Genomic DNA, 25,711 nt, shown 5'->3' on the forward strand with positions numbered 1-25,711 from the left:
CCCTGCATGGAGATGTCGCTGAGCGGCTCTCCTCGCCACACACTCTGTCATGTGAGACGAGGAGCGCCATTTACTGGCATCTCCGTGTTTACATGTGACCAGCCGTGATTGGACACAGCCGGTCGCATGGTTTCCGTTACATCAGAGGGGGGCAGGGTCACCCACACGTCATTGGGGAAGCCAGGCTTCCCCGCTAGCATCAGAGGGGGCGGGGTCAGGTGACAGGTGTCCCCGCCCTCCTCATATAAGAAATGTCAGGCTGCCGGGATGCTGCAGTGTCTCCGCCAGTGGAGATAGAGGAAGGATGGATGGACTGCGCTGCTCTGGACGGAAAGATCACTCGACGCTGGATCAGATCAGCCATCGCTGGACCCCGGAGAGATGATCATTAAAATCACTGCTCCCGAAAAAACTGTAGTTTTTAAAACTTTTTTTTGCATTGATACAAGTCCCCTGGGGCAGGACCCAGGTCCCCAAACACTTTTTAGGACAGTAACTTGCATATTAGCCTTTAAAATTAGCACTTAGGATTTTGAACGTTCGAGTCCCGTAGACTTTAATAGGGTTCTAAACTTCACACGGTTCTGGTGCGAACCGAACCGGGGGGGGGGTGTTCGGCTCATCCTTACTCTGCATTAAGGTAAAAAAAATTATATCGTCAGCTCCCCAGTCCCCACAGATATTTACCTGAGCCCAAACTCGATCAAGCACTGTGCCTGAGAGCAGTCTCTCTCCCTCCTCCCTGGACTCAGAGAGAGTAATGGGAGGCATTGGATCCTGCTGCTGTCAATTAAATCCTGTGATGAGGACGGGGGGCAGGGTCGAGCAGCACCTTGTGCATCATTTAAAAATTTAAAAACATTTAAAAAACTTGAGAAACAATCATTATTTCAATAGCAGATAGTTAAAGTAGATATGAAACAGAAAAAACACCAAGTTACAAAGAATGATAATTTTATTCAAGTATATTCAAGGTCAATACAAGAAGTTCTCATGGGAACTTTTTATTACATGTGATGTATAGGTGATAGGTGGACATCACTTTTGAGTAGAAGTAAATTTTCATGTGCAACCTAGACATGAATCCTTACAGTAAGAGCAATGGAAGTGTTGCACACACTGTCAGTAAAATCAATATTAACTGATGCCTTTAACATTTTTCTTGAGCAAAAGAATATATAGACATTAAAATGTTACACAGGTAAACCATATACAACTATAATTGGCAATTTTGGAACTGGAAATCAATTTTATTGCCTCCTTAAAAAAAAACTTTCCATGAATTTTCTGGCATAGCAATTTAAACATTGGTGCACTAGACACATGGCACACCAATTTAAGCAAGGCATGGATCCTTCACACATGTATAAGATAAGTCTTGTGTTCAAACCCTGGAGAAAAGAAACTGTGGAGGAGATACCAACAGCGACCAACCAGATGCTACAACTCATTGCCATTCCAGAGCCCAGAAATAGCTTTTCCTGCCTCCATTGTGATTACACCCATAAAGCTGGTCCACGTGTTGTCTGACCTGCTCTTTCACATTGGCAAAGTGTACTAACAATGCATAGCACCTACATAAACAATGAATTCACATTATATTCAATCTGGTAAAATACATAGTTGTTGCTTATTTTTCCTGACAGATCAAACTGACTGTTTATGGGTCCCCACCAACTAATTAACAAAATACTTAAAGCCAAACAAGACCCCCATCACCCCCTTCCCTAGATGCCCCCCCCCCCCCCACATGTACTTTTTATACTTATCTTTTTTCTGAAGTCTTGTTGTAGGTCTAATGGCATACAGCATCCTCTTCATCTCCTCCAGTGCTAGACAGTTCTCGATGATGCAAAGAGCTAATCTAATGATGTCAGTACAGCTCTCTGCATGATTGAATTGTGAGTGCAGTGCAATGGCATGGCTCCTGCATTCACATGAAGTGAACTGATCAATGCTGGATCACAAAGTGAGTTAGTCTACAGGGAGGAGACATATACTGCATTTTATTTAAATTTTATAAATTTGTGGGTTTTAAAAAAAGTTTAATTAAAGTTGGGCTTTACATTTCTGGAAACTATTAAACAGCTTGAATCTAATTGTTTGCCATGGAAAACACTCTCACTTTCCCTTCTTTTCTTTCCTGTCATACACTGACTGAACCAATAGTCAATATTTTGAGAAAGCATGCGCTCTATGCTAGCCATTATGGGTTACTCTGCAATGGTACATCCAATAAGTCAAGCTTGTTTTGTGAAATAAAATGTGTAAAACTGATATGATACACATGATACCTGATACAGGATTATAAACAGAGCATTAACAAGCATTGTGGCTTTAGTCTTGGTACTCAATTACCATTATTCAACAGCAATATAAAAAACCACACTCAAGGATTGCTGTAACAAGTAAAGTAAAATTCTCATGCAGTTTTTAATAAACTAACATTATCAGTGTAGACTGATTATAACTCTAGTTTCTTAAAATACCCACATTAAAAAAAAAAGTTATAAATGTACATCTTCTTGTCTAAGGCATTATTGAAATTTGCTGTTCAAGAAGACAAAAGTTCCCGCAAAACCAGTTGTATTTGCCCAGCTGGAGCAAGTTTACGAATAATGCATAACCAAATCAATAGATGGAGCATTAGATGATAGTAAATGCAAATGATCTATTTAACACTATGGAAGGTGTTATATAAGGTCAAACTCCATTCAAAACAATATTTTTTACATTTTATGTGGGCTTGATCCACAGCAGAATGATCTTCTGCTAATGAACCCCTCCTGACTGAGCATGCAAAACTATATAGCAGTTCTTTACAAAGTGGTTAAACTCTTTTTGCATTGTCAAAAACATAAGTTATATAGCACAGAGTTCAAAATTCTCTGGGATTGATCATTTAATGGAGTAGAATCTGTTCAACAAGCAAAGTGAATTTTCAGTGATCTCAATTAAGACAAAACTATATTTGGATACCCAAGCACTGGTAAGGGTAATAAAAAATAAGTCTTTTGTTTGTACATGAGTGGATGATTGAAGTGAACACACATTAAGTACTGAATTAATTGAGCAATAACTTTACAAAGTGAACAATCTATCCTTCTTTACTGACCTAGTCCCACTGACTTTAACATAAAAAAATGATTTTTTTAAATGAATATGTTGCTTTTGGTGATTCATGCTCATTTGGTGAATTGGTGATACATGCTTATAGAACTGAATAAATACCTATGGCTGCACCTTAACTAACAACAAGCAGGTCTTAATAAGACTAGCCAACTATAGGAGCTAGCGTTTCAGATGGTCACCTGTTTTCCAGTAGAAAGACTAGAGGGGACTGTCTGTGGGAACGGGTTTAACATTTTCCTGCCACAATTCTTTCTGGCACATTAGCATTTCTACTTGGCTCTGTTTTTGATTCTCCATATTATGTCAGAAACAGTTGTTCTGTTTGGTCTGTGTTGCTGCTTTGACAAAACCTGACGTAGGACATCACAGGAAAATCTTCTGGAGCTTAGTGAGCATGCCATGTCAGTACAAGGGATTTCACCATTCTCAATAATACTAATGTTTATTTAAAGCTGCCAAATGCTGATTTACTTCACAAAGGCATGCACAAATGTGAATGTTTAAGAATCTTTTAAGCAGTTAGTTGAATCAGGGTTATACATTTTCTGATAAATCACCTATATAAAGTGCAGTTTTGTGTAGGGGAAAGCGCTCTATAATGCAACAACTGATATCTCTCATTATAAGCAATATATGAAGTGCCACCATCTCCCCTACTGCCAGTAAACTCCTATAGTCTATTATGCATGAAATGCAATTTTTATGTAAAGCCTTGAGTGCATTTACCATTTATGATGAACAGAAGGAAGACACGTGACTATATGGTGAAAATAAGGATTGGCATGAAGGGCTGACCACTACACATAGGTAGGAATAGTCAAACACATACTGGACTAGTATTGGTTCACTCATGTGTTTGGATGATATGAGTCTTGTATTAGGAGGACAAGAAAAGGTTAGGCAGCTCTAAATGTTTTGGGTGCGTGCTGATGGGCTGACTTCACTGCCATCAGATTTTCCCTGGGGACACTAACAAAGATATCTCCTCCATACCTTCTGCCTCTTACCCCAGTCTTAGTCATTACAAAGTCAAGTAAGGAAGTTTCCTGATCCTGCAGCATCTTGCATAATGTAAATTAAATAGACATATTCAAAATTTAGCGGCAAGCGTAGGGCACCCTTGTAATAGCCTTGACAGGTTGGTAGAGCTAAGAACTGAGGTGCAAAGATGTCACCAGAGGACTCCCTGAGAGACAGAAAAAAATAAAAATATACAGTGGGTGAATTAAGGCGTCCAATATTGAGGTTTTAGACAAGCATTTCATGTAACCTGTGGATTAGAATTATGGATATAAAACAGGGTAGTGATCAAGCCCATTCAACAAAATGTGCAATCTGTGGTTGGCTATCACAAAAATAATTTATTGGTCAAAAAAAAGAACTTCTTTGATTCTTTAATATTCGGTCTACAACAAAAATGTGTAAAATTCCTTTGAGATTTCCTTAGACATAAATGGCTAAATATTTTGTACACGTTAATTAACCCATTTAAAAAGCTTTATTTGCATTACCCATGCCAAGCAATTACATGTCAGCTTGTAATAACAGTTCAAATATTTTGTACAGTTATCAGCAGCAAGTTCCAATAATTCTTTTTTTGATTTTTTTTTAATATTATTTCATTTGAGAGTTTCAAATGCAGATTTTAAACAACCATCTGCTCTCCCTTAGGAAAGAAAGAACTTTTTTTTATGTAAAAAAAATATCAAATATAAATTTATGAAAGACCATTCATGACATATACAGTAAGTGTATATAGTTTTGCTACAGCAGCTTGTGATATTTGGATTTAATTTAGATGCAAGGTCATATATAACCTTTACTAAACACACTAGTATAAGACCATAAATGAATGTATACAGTCAGGGTTTTGTCTGTGTATAGAGATACATTGCATTACTCTTGTACACATTAGCATACTTATAACCACACCACTGGTAGTACTTCGTAGGCTGCATAAGTTTTTGATGTAAAAATGTAAAGCAAACGTTGACTGAGACAGAGCCAACAAATTGTAAAGCATTCATTCCCAGTAGTTCAATTGAAACGTTAATTCATTATATTCACAAATAAATCAAATATGAAGGCTGCCAGAACTATTGTGCACTTGTACGTCGTAACATTCTGTAAACAATATCTGATAGCGTTTCAGAAAAAAACAAAAAAACAAAGATTATACAAAGGATTCTTTGTCTCTGTCTGCACATATTTTACAATCTGTGGACTCATCATTTTTTGTAGAGTCTTCTTGTTCCAGCCCAAAGTTTTCACATGTGTCCCTAGTTACACTGTCATAAGAAGGCGGAAAAGACGTAGAAGAAATAGACTCTACTTTCTCCAAATGATGCCCAAAATTTTCATTCATCATTATGGCAATAAGGCCTTCCTTCTCAGGGGCTTCTTCTTCAATAATGTTTCCGTCACAGGACCTGTGACGGTAAAGGAATGAGGCTTGTTTCATGGAACGATAAAGCAAATGCCTCCTAAAGGCTCTTTGGATGATATAGGCAGACACCTCTTCTTGTTTGCGTCTTAAGGTGCTGGTGATGGGTTCATAAGAAATTTTAGATGGGTTGGCTGCCATAAATTTTTCTTCCATTTGTATCTTTAGAGTATCCATCTCCCCAGATTCTCCAAGAACTCTTTTGGTGAAGGCAAACAAAATATCCAAGCAATGAATCCTGTCTCCGCTAACCATAGGAAGATCCATGGCTATCAGTTTGATCTTATTTGGTATGGGTATGCGTAAGGGTTCAGCAAGCGAGTCAGCAAATGTAGACAGGACTGAATAATCAATGAACTGTGTTGCTTCTGGGTCAAACTTCTCCCAGACTTCGTAAAACATTTCAAAGTCATCTTCACTTAGAGGTTCTGTACTTTCTTCAGTGGCCACGCTGAAGTTTTCCAGAATAATGGCTATGTACATATTAACCACAATAAGAAACGATATGATAATGTAGCTAACAAAAAAGACAATCCCAACAGGGGGATTTCCACAGTTCCCTGGAGAGCTTCCTGGATTGGGAAAGTCTGGATCACAGTCAGGTTTATTACTATTTAATATTGGATTGAGAAGGCCATCCCATCCTGCTGAGGTTGTAATTTGGAATAGGCAAATCATGCTGTTTCCAAATGTTTGAAAATTGAACATGTCATCAATTCCACTTTCCATCTTTACGTAGGCAAAGTTTGACATGCCAAAAATGGCATATATGAACATAACAAGGAAAAGCAAAAGACCAATATTAAACAAGGCTGGGAGTGACATCATTAAGGCAAACAGAAGAGTCCTTATTCCTTTGGCTCCTCTTATAAGTCGCAGAACACGTCCAATTCGTGCCAAACGAATTATTCTGAATAATGTCGGAGACACAAAATAATTTTTTATAATATCAGAAAGTACAATACCTGCAAAAAACAGAATGAGAGAACTTTTAGAACTATTTTAAATCCATTCTTGTTAAAAGCAAACAACACATGTGAACAATATTACTTCATACCATAAATGTCTGCAAGAATATTTTATACAATCAGATAGCATTAAAATGCAATGACAGTACAAATATCACCCAAATGATGGGCAGACTGAGGTATTTAGTAAGAGGCATGGCGTGTAGTAATTTATCCCAATTTATTTGGAAAATTAAGAAAAAAATGTTTTTGCTCACATTTTTTTTTTTAATTTCACATAATGTCATCGGTGCAGTACATCATCGTATAACTGGAGTGGCGGTGATCAGCAAGAGTGACTGGTGACAGTATGTAAAAAAAAAAAAAATTAATCATTTTAAAAAAATTTAAATTTTTTTTTTACTTTTTTTTTTACCCAGTATGACCAGAGCAATAGAGCGTTACCATAGTAGCACTGTACCACTCTGGGTGGTGGATCAGGGTTTTTTCTTTTTTCACATACTATGATCACTTATAGCAGTGATTGACCACCCCCACTGCCATAATCTTCTGGTGCCGTGAGGGATAATAGAACTGAGGGAGCTGTGTCAGGTAGACATCAAGAGTGCTTGACTATGTCCACCCTTTCCGCCCCCTCCTCCATTCATAGAAGCCATACTACAGGTTCTTTAAATGAAACAGGATCAGGATCAGAAGTCTGCCCCCTCCATTCAGAGATCATGCTTTTAAAGTATTCCTATGATTGAAAATGTATTTAATTGTTGCTGTCATAAAGAGGTAATTGACAGGCACTCTGTGAAAAAATATGCTTTATATTCCATCTAGTGGAAAACAGTGTCAAATAGCTACAAAATCAGGATGTGAGCAAAGGTTTCCTTCTTTTACAGGAAACGTATCAAGGGTTGTTTTAAATGATGCTGACTTTTCAGAGTTTGGGCCAGCTCACACATTTTGAAAAGTAACTTTACATTATTTTTTGCATCAGTTCAGTTTCTAAATGTAATAGTGTGACTACTTACCCACAACTGAAAGGATGACCACCACAAAATCAAAGATATTCCAGCCAATGGTGAAATAATAGTATCTAAGAGCCAGGATTTTTAGTGTACATTCGCCAGAAAAAATGACGACAAATGCCAGATTAATATTGTACAGTAAGTTTTCAATGTCTTCACTCTGCTCATCGGTTTCCACCATCATAGTGACCATGTTAAGGCATATGAGAACCATGATAATAATGTCAAAGGCTTGCTTTGTCACCACATCAAAGACGAATCCCTGAAATTTGTTCTGCAAAATAAGGCGAAATAAGGTTCAGCTTAAAAGAGTCAAAGCATCCGCATTATTACAGAAAAATGAACAAGTATGAAAAATCTACCGTGACAAGCTGACTTTAAAGTCCTGACCTTATATCAAACATCTATTATTTACTAAGATATCAATACTTAATATGAATAGCAAAATAGAGGTACATTACTGTGGTGTAGTTGCATTACACTAATAAAAGTAGATTTTTAACAAAGAGAATCAAAGAAGGCCTGGACCCCACAACAGCTCATTGAAAGCAGCAGTTTGCCCCTTATTCCGTTATTCTTTAGAATGATTTGCAGACTAAGGTTGGGCCATTCGTGAAATAAATCAAATTAGAGTTGGTCATTAAAATAGAAACTCTATTAAGTAAAATAGTACAGTGAGAGTGATGGGGATAGCCTTTGATCATTTTAGGGGTTTAATAAAAAATGGACAACTTCTTTTGCAGAATTTAACCACCTAACCAGGCCTTATGTATTTTTCTCCCAAAATCCCCTTAAGTCTCAAAGTGTGTTTTTTGGCAATGTCTTGGGTCTGCACATTATACCTTTTAAAGCTTGTAGTCTACCCCAAGGTATTATACATTGTTCTTTTTTTGGGGGCAGATAGAAATTTAATTTGGTAGCAAATATGGATGAACATATTTTTATTTCCTTTATTTTTATTGGAAATAAATACTAAATATTCACAATAATGAATTGTTTTCCTCTAAATTGTCCCAATACAACATTTAGGTACTTAGTGCACCTCCACATATGTATAGAAAAATATAACCAACAAAGTTCTGATTAAAATATATTAAAGTGATTGTAAAGTCTTGATTTTTTTTTTCTATGAAAAAAAATAACATACATGTTATATTTACCTGCTCTGTGCAGTGATTTTGCACAGGGCAGCCCAGATCTTCCTCTTCTCAGGTCCCTGGCTGGTGCTCCTGGTCCCTCTTTCCTGTGGAATGTCCCTGCACCCAAGCAGAGCTGCAGCTTTGTGCATCCATTCAGACAAGGAGCTGCAGTTCAGCCCTGCCCCCTCTCCCTGACTGGCTAACTGAGTTTGTGTGACAGCAGCAGGAGCCAATGATGCTGCTGCTGTGTCTCAGCCAATCAGGAGAGAGAGTCCCGGAAAGGGCGAGGCATTCGTGGGCATTGCTGGATATTGATGCACCTCAGATAAGTATTAGGGGGGCAGAGGGGAGCTGCTGCATATAGAATGCATTAAGATAAAAAAAACTCTCTGCTTTTACAATCACTTTAATGCAACTTTTATGTGACAAGGGGATATACTTCCTTACAGGCAAATTGGTCATTAAAACTATAGAGAAGATTTTTATGGCTAAACTTCAGCTTTAAAATTAAATTGGGTTAGTAAAGGCACAAATTAGCATGACGGCAACTTTTCACAGGTTTGTGATTGCTAAAAATTTGAAACACATTGCGCTCACATGTAAGCGCTTCATGCTTGTGCAGTAAATGCAAATTTCATCCAGATCATCTGATGTCATTGTTGCGACCTGGAAAATCATTTTGGTTGGGAGTATTTTTATTTTTATTTTTTTTTAAATTGGGAGTTAAGGGTGTTTCTACATTACTTTTTGGTGATCCCCCCACTTTAGTAACACACTGGAAAGAGGGCCTAAAATAAACCATTTCCTACTTTATTCAAAACTAAAAAAAATAAATAAAAAATAGGTGACTAAGGATCATAGGGGGTTATTTACTATAGGCAAATCCACTTTGCACTACAAACTTTGCATTACAATTGCATTTAAAATTGTACTAAGAGTGCACTTGCAAGTACAGTCACTGTAGAGCCGAGGTGGACATGCAAAGAGAATAAAAAACAGCATTTTAGCTTGCACAAGATTGGATTATAAAATCAGCAGAGCTTCCCCTCATTTCAGATCTACCCCTCAGATTTACAGCGCCTGCACTTCCAAGTGCACTTTCAGTGCAATTTCAAGTGCACTTTGCACTTGTAGTGCAAAGTGGATTTCCCTTTCATAAATAACTCCCATTATCTGTTAATAGGATGAAAAGGTTGTAATTCATGTTATGGCCTTGTTCACACCATGATGCAGAGACCTCAGTTTTTCTGCACGAGTTCTGCAAGGGCTTTGTTCATACCACAACATGCAGTTTTTTCTGTGCAGGAATCTGCAACATGTATGCAGTTTTCTGCACAGGAAAAAAACTGACATGACATCAACAGTTATGTGAACAGGGCACATAACTGACTCACATGAAAACTGATGTCAACCAGCATGAAAACTGATGTAAATGAATGTATCTGCAAGTGAAATCTGTGCAGTTTCCCTTCAGTTTTCATGTACGTATGGTGTGATTGAGTGATAATTTTTCCTTTTAAACCAAGAAAAACACTGAGCTATCCAAATATGAAAAAAAGCTGCTAACACACTAAAATGGATATTTTATCAAAAAATGTGCAAATGTTATTAAAAAATGTAGCGCTAAACCATTATATTAAAAAGAAATTGTGAACAATTAAACATCTATATGTATAACCACATAGATCTTATTAAAATCTGTAGTGAATAGATGAAATAGGTAAACACCAAAACATTGTGCTCATATATATCAAAAACAATAAAAAAGAAAATGAAAAAGTGTAAATATAAAGTCTCTTTGTGTCCAAAGAAATATTCAAGTCCCACGTGTAAATGACACTTCAGATGCACCATCCGGTCCCCAAAAGGGTAGACATGCGAACACCCATGTGATGATACCGCCACCTTAACAGATGTAGGCTTACCAGATGGATATGACCCAAAAGAATGTATATTCTAAGGGTCCTGCAAGCTTTCTATTGACTGTGGAAACTTGAACCGGCCGGTATTGGAATTACCGAAAACACGAACTGGCAAAGGCTAGAATGCCATCCAAAAAATCTTCACAGCCACAATAGGCTTTCTTCTTGCATATAAAGGCCCAATTCAGGATAATGAACGTATAGAAGGAAAACATAGGGCCATATAGTGTAATTCCGTTAAAATCAAAATGTATTTAAAAAATAGTAACAAACTCACATTTCTGTAGTTTAAACAAGCGCTTTTCACAAAACAGGCGGCAGTGGAGTCCTCCCGACGTGTTTCGTCCTCATAGACATCGTCTGGGGTGCCCAATCCACTGCTGCCAGACTCACGTTTATAGTCAAAAAAGCCCATTAAACAAGACTCACTCCACATGTGTCACCGCGTATCACTTCCGGTTTCTAGGGGTCAAAATGGCCACCGGGCATGCGTTCCACGCCTCTATTTCAATATCCCACCTCTATGTTAATGTTAAGCATACTCTTATAATGTCCATATACAAGTAACTCCGAACAGTGTATGCCCAAGTTAATAAATTTAAATATTTTTACCTAACTAATTTTAGCTATAAGTATATCCCCCTCGTGTGCTGGGACGCACAATATCAATAGCGGCAATGACGCGATGTAATCGCGTCATTTCCTGGCGACACAGCCACGTAGTAGTGGAAGTGCGGAAGTGACGCGATATAGAGCGTCCGCGTCACTTCCGGATAATGTCCATCACAGCCACGTAGTAATGGAAGTAAACAAAGGGTCCAGTGCAGAAGTGACACGATATAGAGCGTCCGCGTCACTTTCGGATAGTGTCCATCACAACACAGGATACCCTACGGAAGTGAGACATGTAAACAACACACCCCACTTCCCAATGGTCAATGAGAAACAAAATGACCAACCCCGTGGCGACAGAGCCCCAAGCACATCGCATCCACGTACGAGACAGGCACTCAAAGGGATGCTCTAACCCGCAGGTTCAAATACACCCCGCCAGAAACAATAAATGTTACCATAGGGGAGCTTATAAATCCAAACATTAAATAAATTAAATAAAGTAAAGACATGATTTGACTTTACCCCTCTGCTCCTATTCTAAAAAATGCAAAATAAAATCATCATCTAATAGATGGCTAAATTGTAATTGTAACACGCATTGGTACAGGAAGTAAATTGAGTCTTATTGCAGGGCTTTGTGACACAAAACAACAGATTCATGTATCAGAAATGCATATAGCCAAGATTCTTAACCACGATATACAAATGTGTTATTTCTATATAGATTTGAAAAGAAATTTAATCTGGTTACTAAACCTTAATACAGGAAACACCATATGAGACCATAAATTGTGTTATGAAAAGGTTTTAACAAATGTTCCTCCTCCTCGCATCTTACAAATAAAAAAAAAAATACATATTTGTACCTCCTATATAAACTCATCTATACATCTCCATTTATGCCTCATTAATGAAAGCATTAATGTCCCACTCCACATTCATACTGAACGGGGAGTGGGACTGGAGGGTATAGATCCAATAGGTTTCTAGTCGTGACACGCTTCTTGTCATAGCACCACCCCTCCATGGGGGTACATATTTATCAATCGCAATAAATTGTGTTCCCTTTGGGTCACTATTATGACATTCTCTATGACATTTCTCTGTAATGTCTAGGGACACTTTGTTTAGATTCTTTACTTTTAATTAAAGCTATGTGCTCTCCTACTCTTACTGAAAATACGTTGGGAGGACAACAAGAACATTTTCAGTAAGAGTAGGAGAACACATAGCTTTAATTAAAAGTAAAGAATCTAAACACAGTGTCCCTAGACATTACAGAGAATGTCATAATAGTGACCCAAAGGGAACACAATTTATTGTGATTGATAAATATGTACCCCCATGGAGGGGTGGTGCTGTGACAAGAGTCGTGTCACAACTAGAAACCTATTGGATCTATACCCTCCAGTCCCACTCCCCGTTCAGCATGAACGTGGAGTGGGACATTAATGCTTTCATTAATGAGGCATAAACGGAGATGTATAGATGAGTTTATATGGGAGGTACAAATATGTATTTTTTTTTTGTGAGATGCTAGGAGGAACATTTGTTAAAACATTTTCATAACACAATTTATGGTCTCATATGGTGTTTCCTGTATTAAGGTTTAGTAACCAGATTAAATTTCTTTTCAAATCTATATATAAATAACACTTTTGTATATCGTGGTTAAGAATCTTGGCTATATGCATTTCTAAAACATGAATATGTCATTTTGTGTCACAAAGCCCTACAATAAGACTCAATTTACTTCCTGCACCAATGCGTATTACAATTATAATTTAGCCATCTATTAGATGATGATTTTATTTAGCATTTTTTAAAATTATAAGAATATGCTTAATATTAACATGGGATATTGAAATAGAGGCGTGGAACGCACGCCCGGTGGCCATTTTGACCCTTAGAAACCGGAAGTGATTCCCAGTGACACATGTGGAGTGAGTCTTGTTTAATGGGCTTTTTTGACTATAAAAGTGAGTCTGGCAGCAGTGGATGGGCACCCCAGATGATGTCTATGAGGACGAAACGAGTCGGGAGGACTCCACTGCTGCCTGTTTTGTGAACTACAGAAATGTGAGTTTGTTGCTATTTTTTAAATACATTTTGATTTTAACGGAATTACACTATATGGCCCTATGTTTTCCTTCTATATGTTCATTATCCTGAATTGGGCCTTTATATGCGAGGAGAAAGCCTATTGTGGTTGTGAAGATTTTTTGGATGGTTTTTTGGCATTCTAGCCTTTGCCAGTTCGTGTTTTCGGGCATTCCAATACCGGCCGGTTCAAGTTTCCACAGTCAATAGAAAGCTTGCAGGACCCTTAGAATATACATTCTTTTGGGTCATATCCATCTGGTAAGCCTACATCTGTTAAGGTGGCGGTGTCATCACATGGGTGTTCACATGTCTACCCCTTTGGGGACCAGTTGGTGCATCTGAAGTGTTATTTACACGTGGGACTTGAATATTTCTTTGGACACAAAGAGACTTTATATTTACACTTTTACATTTTCTTTTTCATTGTTTTTGATATATATGAGCACAACATTTTGGTGTTTACCTATTTCATCTATTCACTACAGATTTTCATAAGATCTATCTGGTTATACATATAGATGTTTAATTGTTCACAATTTCTTTTTAATATAAGGGTTTAGCGCTACACTTTTTTATAACATGGTATGATTGAGCCCTAAAGGATAAGTTTACTTTAAAAAAAAATAATAATTATAAATGCACATTTTTTTGCAGGTAAAATAAATGTGCATTTACTATCAATATGCATAAATCTGTTATTACAGATCTGTGATTACTAGTAATATTTTAATAGTGTAGCAGGGTGCCTGCTGTCTTGTGAAGTCCTCATCCCCCCTCCACTTTCTGTCAGCAGGAGGAGCGCCAGGCTGTGTGATGTTCAGCCAGTTCTCTCCCCCTCACTTCCCCACTGTGTGCAGAGCAGTCCAGATGCTTGTAAACGTTCTCCCTAAGCCCCCCTCCAACCCACTGCTGCTGCACAGAGGGAAGAAGGAGTGGTTCTGTGTAAAATGCACCTGCTCCCCCCCCCCAGCGGTAGCAGTTCGAATCCAATCAGAGGCAAATGTGGAGCAGCCACTGAGGATCATGGGATTTGTAATCCTTAAAGGGGATGCTCAATACAAGTGTATGGAGGCTAATATCTGCAGAACTACCAGCCACAATTCTCTGCATACAGAGGGGGAGAGATACAGCATTTTGCCAGGTAAAAATGACAAGAGGTGGGGGAGACCAGCAGGGAATGAGACAGTGCAGACCTATTGCTGGGGTCTGCACCTGACACAAGGCGGACAGTGTAGGGAAACCAGTGTGAGTGGACCTGTCCTATGCTTGCCTACACTGAGGACAGACCTGTAAGAGCCAAAATGGGAGACTGAGCCACAGAGAACTGCTGTGTCTCAGAACCTGAGCTGGGGAGACCTGTTGTTAACAACAACAACTCCAGTTTCAAGGGAGGGCAACTCTAGCTCGCCCCCTGACACATCTTGGTAGACCTTACCAGTCTTAGTGGTCTATGGACAAGGCAACCCTCTTCCCTCTGACAAATGGTGGGAGGTTCCCTCACCAGGTTTCTGTTTGAATGCCAGTCGTTTACTTTTTTGTACCTACTAACCTTATTTTTCTTCCTTTTGTAAATTCAAAAGCTATCTACCAGGATATGGACATGTATGTGATACTGGACTCAGTCCCTCTTTTGGAGAACAAAAGAACCTTTTGTGTGTGTGTGGGGGGGGGGGAGTAGCCAAGTGTAGACTGGCTTGTGAAGTCCTCAGCCCCCACTTACCCATCAAACCAAGTGGCTCCTTCAGGTGTAGTGCTAGAATAGCAATGACTTTTTTAGCTTATTTAAAGTACCTTTATTGCGCCAACAACTCAGCACTTTAAATATATGTATATATATATATATGTATATATAGTACATTCACACCAGTCCCTGCCCTCAAGAAGCTTACAGTCTAAGGTCTGTAAATTACATCTATACATACATATACTGGGGTCAGTTTAGACAGGAGCTAATAACCTACCAGCATGCCTTTGCAGTGTGGAAGGAAACTAGAGTACCAGGAGATGATTTATGCAAGCACAGGGAGAACATGCAAACTCCAAGAAGGTAGCATCATGGTTGGGATCTGAACCAACAACTCTTATGTTGCCAAGCAGAGGCACTAACCATTAAGCCACTGTGCTGCTCTGCATAGGGCTGGGCTTACACATGTGTGCTATGGCTTGGGCGCAGTGTGATTGTATTTTTAACATGTTTTAGGTGTGCTCCCATTGACTTCTATTAGACTGTGCATTTTCTGAAAGCGCATCAAAGATGCAGCATGCAAGACTTTGATGCACTTTCATAAAAACATACCTTCTACTAGAAGTCAATGGGAGCACACCTAAAACTTGTGTGAACCTGCTCTTTTGGCATATACATTTTGTTTGAAAACAAAATATTTGGTTAGGTCTTTTTGTGCTTACGTGAGGCCTTGGAATTGGCTTCTGAGGCTTTTTTGAACCCAGTTTCTTCATAGCATTGTAGTATTTTTTTTGCTCTTCTGTCATAAAAATGTCTTGCCCCCCTAAGTAAAATGATATAACAACAATTATTATTTTTGTTATAACAAGCAGTACATTATTACCATGCAAAACAAAATTTAAAAAAAACAGAGTATTGTGAGAGGTTCTCACACTTCCTCATTAAAAAAATCTGTTTTTCAGTTTTAGTCTGTGGCCCTATTGGAGGCTTTCTGATGTGACAGGAAGTGAGAATAAAATTACCCAACAGGGACATAAACCACAATAAAAAAACCTTCCCCGCTACTAGCACAAACAAAAATAAAGTTGATCATTGGTCCTGGCTTGGGCTCATTTAAGTCTATATACAGCACCTCAAGTATGACATTGCTATTCTTAAAATACAATTTATATTTTTGTCAGCATTGACATCAAAACTCTCCAATCAAATGTAGTAACCATTAAATGTAAGGCGGTACAGTATTTTAGAAGTCAGTTATTAACATTTACATATAAAAAAAAAAAGTAAGAATCAGTAGTCTTTATCAGTGACCCCAGTCAATGTCAATTAAAGTGAACCTGTGCCCAGACATTGAGCATCAAAGTATTTACATATTCTGAACAAGCAAAGTACTTCAGTTCCCTCATTCACCTCTTTAGCTACAGGCATTGTGGAAAATTTAATCTCCAAAGTTCTCAACAGAGGTACTAAAATCTCAACTATTTTCTATGGAGAGCAGAATCGGACTCGGGAGTCTCTTTCATGTTATTTGAGACTGAATTATTTCACAGTATATGCAGCAAGGGAGGTCATGGATGTCTTGTTTTACAGCACTTTTACTCTTTGTTTAGAATATGTAAATATTTTAATGTCCATAGTATGGACACAGTTGTACTTTAAATAACAATTCTAATGGCCATTTTTTTGGTCTGACAGCAAATATCCAGCTAAGATAAATGAGCAGTATTATTTTGGGGGATATTCCCCTATCTCTTGTACCTGATGTAAACTTTCTGATGAGTAATGTCTTCAACTAAGTCATTCTAGAAAAAGCATCTTGCTTGTCTGATTAAGTGTTATTAATCCTGGAGTAAAACTAACATAAGTGAGATTTAAAATAACTAATAATAACAAGAAAATGAATGATGTAAGACTGGGAAAATTGGATGTTAACACAGGTGATTTTAATTGTAGTGGTTTAAGTGAAGGAAATTGTGGCAGTACGTACATTTGTGCTCATAAGTTTACATACCCTGGCAGAATTTATGATTTCTTAGCCATTTTTCAGAGAATAGGAATGAAGCTGAAGCCATTTATTATCAATCAACTGTGTTTACTCTTTTTAACTCATAATCACAACAGAAACTACCCAAATGACTCTGATAAAAAAGTTTACATACCCCAGCTCTTTATACTGCCACCTTTAACATCACTAACATCAATGACAACTTGAAGTCTTTTGTGATATTTGTGGACCTAGATGAGGTTCTTTATCTTCTCAGATGGTAAAGCTGCCCATTCCTCTTGGCAAAAAGCCTCCAGGTCCTGTAAATTCTTGGGCTGTTTTGCATGAACTGCATGCTTGAGATCTCCCCAGGGTGGCGCAATGATATTGAGGTCAGGAGACTGAGATGGCCACTCCAGAACCTTCATTTTATTCTGCTGTAGCCAATGACAGGTTGACTTGGCCTTGTGTTTTGGATCATAGTCTTGTTGGAATGTCTAAACACATCCCATGCACAGCTTCCTGGCTGATGAATGCTAATGCTCCTCCAGTATTTTTTGATAACATACCGCATTCATCTTGCCATCAATTCTGAACAAATTTCCTGTGCCTTTGTAGCTCTCACATCCCCAAAACATCAGCGATCCATGATTCATCTCTGTACCTTTCATCATAGGACTGGTTGACTACTCTCCAAATGTAGTGTTTATAGTTGTGGCCAAAAAGGCTCAATTTTGGTCTCCCCACTCCAAATGGCTTTGTGCCAGAAGCATTGAGGCTTGTCTCTGTGCTGTTTGGCAGATTGCAAGTGGAATGCTTTGTGACATTTGTGTAGTAATGGCTTTCTTCTGGCAACTCTACCATGCAGCCCATCTTTCTTCAAGCGCCTACTTATTGTGCATTTTGAAACAGCCACACCACATGTTTTCAGAGAGTCCTGCATTTCACCTGTTATTTGTGGGTTTTTCTGTGCATCCCGAACAAGCTGAAATTTTAGTTGGTCTACCTGACCGCTGCTTGGTTTCAACAGAACCCATCATTTTCCACCTCTTGATTAGAGTTTTAACACTGCTGATTGGCATTCTCAATTCTTGGATACCTTTTTATATCCCTTACCTGTTTTATACAGTTCTTTTGCTTTCCCCATGAGTCCAGAAACGTCAGTACAGCACTGGATGAAAGATGCAAGGGTCTGTCAGGAGTCCAGAAACGCATTGACCTTTTATACACCCACACACACTAATTACAAGCAAACAGATCACAGGTGATGATGGTTACCTTTAATAGACATTCAAACCCCTTTGTGTCACCTTGTGTGCATGTTATCAGGCCAAAATCACCAGGGTGTGTACATTTTTGATCAGGGTCATTTGGGTAGTTTCTGTTGTGATTATACTTTCCAAAGAGTAAACACAGTTGATTGATAATACATGGCTTCAGCCAAACGCTAACCATGAGTGAAAGAAAAGTTTTTGTGTTTTCATTCATATTCTCTAAAAAATGGCCAAGAAATCATAAATTGTGCCAGGGTATGGAAACTTATGAGAACAACTGTATATGTAAGTGCACTGTTATATGCTCAATCCTTCATTTACTGTACTAAGAAAATCAGGAACGAAATAACAATATATGGGATGAACTTAAAGTGGGATTAAACCAACTTTTTTAAATTGCTGACAGGTAGGGCTTTTATGACATAATGTTTTCCTTGTCTGTTAGCTGTAATATACACTGAGCTGCGCATGTGCAGCTCAGAATGCATTAACACCAGATCTGTGCCATGATGATCTGAAAATGGAAACACTTGGGATTTATAGAATCAATGACAGTGCAGCACTGGAGGGCACTTTATGATAAGTGTCATAAAGTTCTAGTATGCAGTGCATATTTATACATTATGAGCTAAACCTGCGGGGGGGTTCGGGGCATTTTTTTAATCAAAGAATTTACTGCCACTTTTTTTTGGGGGGGGGGGGGATTCATAAGCAATGTTGTGGATACTCTTTTGAATTCTGTCAGCCCTCCACATGGAAATTGTGGGTTCTTGCACCAAACATGTACCTGTCAGAAACAGCTACATGAATCTGTTGGAGGCTGGTAATACTAAGGTCACGGATGCAAAATCAACAGAAGCAAAAATATATTTGCGTTCAGAGACTCTCTATAAAAGGAGATGTGGACACAGTTTTTTAAAGGACAGCTGAAGCAGGTTATATATGTTTAGAATTAGTGATCTGAATATGAAGTATTTACCTGCAAAAATGCCTGTGATCAAACTTTTGCACAAACTTCTTAAAAGTCATGATTATAAAGAACTGTACTATGGGGGTTATTTACGAAAGGCAAATCTACTTTGCACTGCAAGTGCACTTGGAAGTACAGTCACTGTAAATTTGAGGAAAAGATCTGAAATGAGGGGAAGCTCTGCTGATTTTATCATCCAATCATGTGCAAGCTAAAATGCTGTTTTTTATTTTCCTTGCATGTCCCCCTCGGATCTACAGCAACTTAACTTCCAAGTGCACTTGTAGTGCAAAGTGGATTTGTCTTCCGTAAATAACCCCCTATGTGCAAAGTCTGCATCCAAATACAAACACAGATACAAAGCTGTTTGCTTTGGACACTCTTGCCTAAATTTGTGTTTTCTCTGGATTTGTTTCTTTAATGGCTGACTATCTGGCTCCATCCAGTTTTAAAATAACGCAACTTAAGTGTTTCCAGCAGCTTGAAGGGGTCAAATTGACATGACTTCTCTAAACTGTATTTACACTCTTATTCTACACTTAGCCAGCAGTAACAATTTATGAAGTTTTCTTTTCAAGATTCTTAGTGACCTGACACAACTAACTGTAGAGAGATGTTCTTATGCACCGGTTGCTATGGTTGCGGTAATGACTTGGAATGGACTGAGATCTTTCATGGTAAATAATAAAGCATGTCTACATATGCATTTAACTATGTAAATTCAGTAATAGCTTGGGTCTAGTATAGGAGTATCACAGATTCTTATTGGAAGTAAATACACTGTACTAAGCATACACTGAAATACAGTGTGTGTATATATATATATATATATATATATATATATATATATATATATATAAGGAAGGAAAGATGGAAAAATCTCCAAATGGCATCAAATTACAGATTAGACATTCTTATAATATGTCAAAAAAAGTTAGATTTTATTTCCATCATTTACACTTTCAAAATTACAGAAAACAAAAAAATGGCGTCTGCAAAAGTTTGGGCACCCTGCAGAGTTAATATCTTGTACTGCCCCCTTTGGCAAGTATCACAGCTTGTAAACGCTTTTTGTAGCCAGCCAAGAGTCTTTCAATTCTTGATTAAGGTATCTTTGCCCATTCTTCCTTACAAAAGTGTTCCAGTTCTTTGAGATTTCTGGGCTGTCTGTCACGCACTGCTCTTTTAAGGTCTAGCCATAGATTTTCAATAATGTTGAGGTCAGGAGATTGTGAAGGCCATGGCAAAACCTTCAGTTTACGCCTCTTGATGTAATCCCCCATGGATTTTGAGGTGTGTTTAGGATCATTATCCATTTGTAGAAGCCATCCTCTCTTTAACTTCAGCTTTTTCACAGATGGCATCAAGTTATCATCCAAAATTTGCTGAAATTTTATTGAATCCATTTTCCTTCTACTTGTGAAATGTTCCCTGTGCCACTGGCTGCAATACAACCCCAAAGCATGATTGATCCACCCCCATGCTTAACAGTTGGACAGAGGTTCTTTTCATTAAATTCTGTGCCCTTTCTTCTCCAAACGTACCTTTGCTCATTCCGACCAAAAAGCTCTATTTTAAACTCATCGGTCCACAGAACTTGTTTCCAAAATGCCTCAGGCTTGTCTATATGTTCATTTGCAAAGTTCAAACGCTGATTTTTGTGGTAAGGATGTAGAAGAGGTTTTCTTCTGATGACTCTTCCATGAAGACCATATTTGTACAAGTATCTCTTTATAGTGGAATAGTGTACCACAACTCCAGTGTCTGCCAGATCTTTCTGGAGGGATCGTGCAGTCAAACGTGGATTTTGAATTGCTTTTCTCACAATCCTGCGAGCTGTTCTGTCTGATATTTTTCTTGGTCTTCCAGATCTTGCTTTAACTTCCACTGTTCCTGATGACTGCTATTTCTTAATTACATTCCGAACAGAGGATATTGACATCTGAAAACGCTTTGCTATCTTCTTATAGCCTTCTCCAGCTTTGTGAGCGTCAACTATTTTTAGTTTCAGGTTTCTAGACAACTGCTTAGAAGAACCCATGGTGCTGATTGTTGGGGCAAGGTCAGATGAGTCTTGGCATTTAAAACCTTTGAGATTGACATCACCTGGTCTTCCCAGACAATGATTGAGAACAATCCATGACACTGGCAGGTCTCAGCTTTGCAAAGGGGGCAGTGCATGCTATAAATTCTCCAGGGTGCCCAAACTTTTGCAGACGCCATTTTTTTTGTTTTCTGTCATTTTGAAAGTGTAAATGATGGAAATAAAATCTAACTTTTTTTGACATATAAGAATGTCTAATCTGTAATTTGATGCCATTTGGAGATTTTTCCATCTTTCCTTGGCTTCGTTATGCACATTAATACACATTTTTACCTGGGGTGCCCAAACTTTCGATCCCCACTGTATATATATACTAAAACCTTGGATTGCGAACATAATTTGTTCCAGAAACATGCTTGTAATCCAAAGCACTTGTATATCAAAGCAAATGTCCCCATAATAAATAATGAAAACTGAAATGATTTGTTCTACAACCATTTATTCATAAGTCCTTCAGTTTATAGTTCATATAAAAAAGATTATAACAATGTGATAGGTTGTGTAACCATAAAATGTCCATCCACAAATGGAAGCCTCCACAGGGGGATTAGAAGCAAAATCCAGCAGAGTATAAAAGAGAAGAGAGACACCTCTAAGTGTAGCAACATTTTCCTAAATGTTGTACCTTCATTAAATGTAACCATATTGTTACGCTTAGAGCCACCTCTCTTCTCTTTTATACTCAGTTGTGACATGACGCTACATCAAGACATCGCTCGTATATCAAGTCAAATTTTTTTTTTAAATGTTGCTTGTCTTGCAAAACACTCTCAAACCAAGTTGCTCTCAATCCAAGGTTTTACTGTATATATATATATATATATATATATATATATATATATATATGCACTGGCCGCTTTAATAGTTACACATGTTAAAGTGCGCCGTAACACAAATTGCTAATCAGCCAAAATGTATAATGTTCTGGGGGTTTAATTACGTTTATTGCCAAAAATGAAGATGTATGCAGAAAAAAAGTAAAAAAATTGCTCTGGGGCTGAACTAAATAAAAGATCAGTTTTAACATTTATGCCACCGCTGTGATTGCTCTTGATAGAGAAGAGGAATTCTTCATACTCTCACAGACCTCAGGAAATCCAGAGCATGTTGCCATGCAGAGAGACACCGTGGGGGGTTATTTCCCGAAAGGCAAATCCTCTTTGCACTACAAGTGCAAAGTGCACTTGAAATTGCGCTAAAAATGTACTTGTACTAAGTGCAGTCGCTGTAGAACCAAGGGGGACATGCAAGGAAAATAAAAAACAGTATTTTAGCTTGCACATGATTGGATGATAAAATCAGCAGAGCTTCCCCTAATTTCAGATCTACCCCTCAGATTTACACTTCCTTGTGCACTTTCAGTGCAATTTCAACTTTGCACTTGTAGTTTGCACTAGTAGCGCAAAGTGGATTTGCCTTTCGGAAATAACCCCCCATGTGGTAGTAACTTTACAAATAACAGCATGTGTGTGTGTGTGTGTGTGTGTGTGTGTGTGTGTGTGTGTGTGTGTGTGTGTTTGTGTGTGTTTTTTTTGGGAGGGGGTGGGGGGGAGGGGGTGTCTGCACACAATTTTCAATTTTTCACAAAAGAAAGGAGAGTTTTAGGTGCTGTTAGACAAGTTCAAATTTGTTTTTAACTGTTATGTTTTATTTCTATGCACAAGCTAAAAGACAGCAAGAGCAAGGCTGCTGCCATTTTAATAACATATATTCTTAAATATATACAAAGTAATCCTAATTAGAACAATCCTAACACGCTCTAATTTTCCTAATTAAAGCCTCTAGCACCATTACATACACACTCAGATACTTATCTTCTTCTTTTGTTGGTTGAAGTTGTCAATAATCACACCAATAAAAAGGTTCAGAGTGAAGAAAGAGCCAAATATGATAAAAACCACAAAATATAGGTACATGTACTTATTAATTTCATAAATCGGCTGCTGTTCAGTCTAGGAAACAAAAAACAAAGAACAGTAAATACAAGTTCAAAACAGCATTATAAAATACACATTACAACTATAAGCTACTATGTAAATAAACAACATTCTCTGCACACATACATGAATATTGAGGTTTATTAATATTAGGTACCCTATCTCTCTGTATATTTTTCAGGCTGTAATCAATCAGCCAAACAAAGGACTTAATTTACTAAAATAGAGAATGAATACTTTGTATCTTAGTAGCTACAGTGAAGCTTTGTTTACTTTGAATATCCAATCATGTCCCATATCCCATCAAGGGAAATATGGAAATATATATTAGTCAAACTAAAAACAATTATTTAAAATGATGAACACATATTGATGAAGTGATAAACATTTAGGCAAACACAATGCAAATGCATTTAAAAACAGTTTAAAAGTATTATAAATGTTTAAACAAAGATTGAATACTAGGGATGAGGCGGACACCCCCGTGATCGGTTCATAGCAGAACATGCGAACAGGCAAAAAAAAAGTTTAAATCTTTGGGACACGAACATGAAAAACCAAAAGTGCTCATTTTAAAGGCTTATATGCAAGTTATTGCCATAAAAAGTGTTTGGAGACATGTATCAATGCAAAAAAAGTTTTAAAAAAAACGTCCGTTTTTTCAGGAGCAGTGATTTTAATAATGCTTAAAGTGAAACAATAAAATTGAAATATCTCTTTAAATATTGTGCCTGGGGGGGGGGGTCTCCTTAGTCTGCCTGTAAAGTAGCACATCTTTCCCATGTTCATAACAGTACCACAGCAAAATTATATTTCTAAAAGAAAAAATGCCATTTGCTCGCAGCTGTAATGTCCTGTCAGATCCTGACAATATAGACAAAAATCATTAAAAAAAACGGCATGGGTTCCCCCTTCCCAATCCATAACAGGCCCTTCGGGTCTGATATGAATATTAAGCGGAACCCCATGCCAAAATGTAAAATAAAAATTGCATGGGGGTCCCTCACAAAATCAATACCAGGCCCTTCAGGTCTGGTGTGGATTTTAAGGGGAACTCCGTGGCAACATTCTTTTAAAAATGGCACGGGGTCACCCCCAAAATCCATACCAGACCCTTATCCGAGCACGCAACATGGCAGGCCGCAGGAAAAGGGGGGGAGATAGGGAATGCGATCACTTATAAAAAGGGTATTTATATATTTTTTTTATATCTTTACAAACATTTTTTGCATTTTATTTCTATTTTAAGCAGAATTGGTTGTTTTACAAGGTGATCGTTTACAATCACTTTAACTCTAAGCAAATCCTTTTTTGTTCATTTTTTTCTTCAGCACCAACTAGAGGAATTTACTATCACTTCCTGTCCACTAGATCCTATCCCCGGAACAGGAAATGAGAAGCCTGACATAATACACAAATATAAGAAAATCACTGCATGAACCTCCACGTTCTCATTGTTTTTGTTAGTTAATCATTTATGAAGCAGTAATCACTATGAGAAGCGAACCATATCATTCATAATTAGTCGCATGTGTGAAATTAAATTCGTTTTTATGGCTAAGCTCTTCCTGAAGCTCTCAAATCAGCCCACTCTCCAGATTACATTATATCATCTGGAAAATGGACGTCGGTAATAAAAAACATATGTCAATCACAAAGACTGAAGCATTGAATACATACAGCCCAGTCACAGCATTGAATAAAATGACACTGGACCACCAAGAGTGAATTGAAGACAGACAGCAACAGAGAATTAATTGTATTACTAATGTTTTACATTCTTCAACACATTTTATGGTGCCACTAATACTTGTAAGGAAAAAAAAACATAATTAAAAAAAATGGAATGTTAAATAATTTTTGTTGCAGCCAATATGTCACAGAATTTGAATCTAATTGACTTGAATGAACACAGCTTCTCACATTTTAACAAGTCAAAACTACTTTACATTTTTTAACCATGTAAACTATTTGATATACATGTTTATAATCCAGTAAAGGGGGCCTCAATTTTTAACAAGACAATGGAAAATATACATGTCTGCTCATGCAGAAGCCAATCAAAGATGGCTGGATGCAGTGTTCATGCTGAACAGCCAGTCCTGTCCAAGACATAGGAGTTTGCTTTGCAATGACTATGAAAACTCCTTGACTTTTTTCCACTAAGTTTACTTTTTTCATTTAGCAAACTAAAAATTATTTACCGTATTTATTGGTGTATAACACGCGCCGGCGTATAACACGCACCCCAAGTTTAGGAGGGAATTTTAAGGAAAAAAACTTTTAGGAGGGAAATTTAAGGAAAAAAAAACTTACATTTAAATGCCCATCAATGCAGCCTTATCAGTGTCATTTGCAGCCTTGTCATGCCTCCTGTCCATCATTGCAACCTTGTCATGCAGCCTGTCCATCATTGCAGC

General features: G+C 37.7%; 1 protein-coding gene across 14 annotated transcripts in view; it reads right to left on the reverse strand.

Annotated features, from left to right (window-relative positions):
* Positions 1–937: 937 nt before the first annotated feature.
* LOC143996244 (sodium channel protein type 5 subunit alpha-like) overlaps positions 938–25,711 on the reverse strand; it is a 553,882-nt gene continuing 529,108 nt past the window's right edge. For 7 of the 14 annotated variants that reach the window (XM_077491204.1, XM_077491202.1, XM_077491195.1 and 4 more), the window contains 4 exons: positions 23,169–23,306; positions 15,745–15,849; positions 7,563–7,833; positions 938–6,540 (listed from right to left, as the gene is read on the reverse strand). In XM_077491204.1, coding sequence (XP_077347330.1) covers positions 5,306–6,540; positions 7,563–7,833; positions 15,745–15,849; positions 23,169–23,306 — 1,749 coding nt within the window. In that variant the 3' untranslated portion in view covers positions 938–5,305. Of the gene's footprint in view, positions 6,541–7,562; positions 7,834–15,744; positions 15,850–23,164; positions 23,307–25,711 lie in introns of all 14 variants that reach the window. The other 7 variants (XM_077491198.1, XM_077491209.1, XM_077491206.1 and 4 more) reach the window with 2 other exon arrangements.

Source organism: Lithobates pipiens, unplaced genomic scaffold, assembly GCF_037356315.1.
Source record: "Lithobates pipiens isolate NorthernLeopardFrog02 unplaced genomic scaffold, aLitPip1_a1.2 Scaffold_19, whole genome shotgun sequence".
Taxonomy (NCBI): Eukaryota; Metazoa; Chordata; class Amphibia; order Anura; family Ranidae; genus Lithobates; species Lithobates pipiens.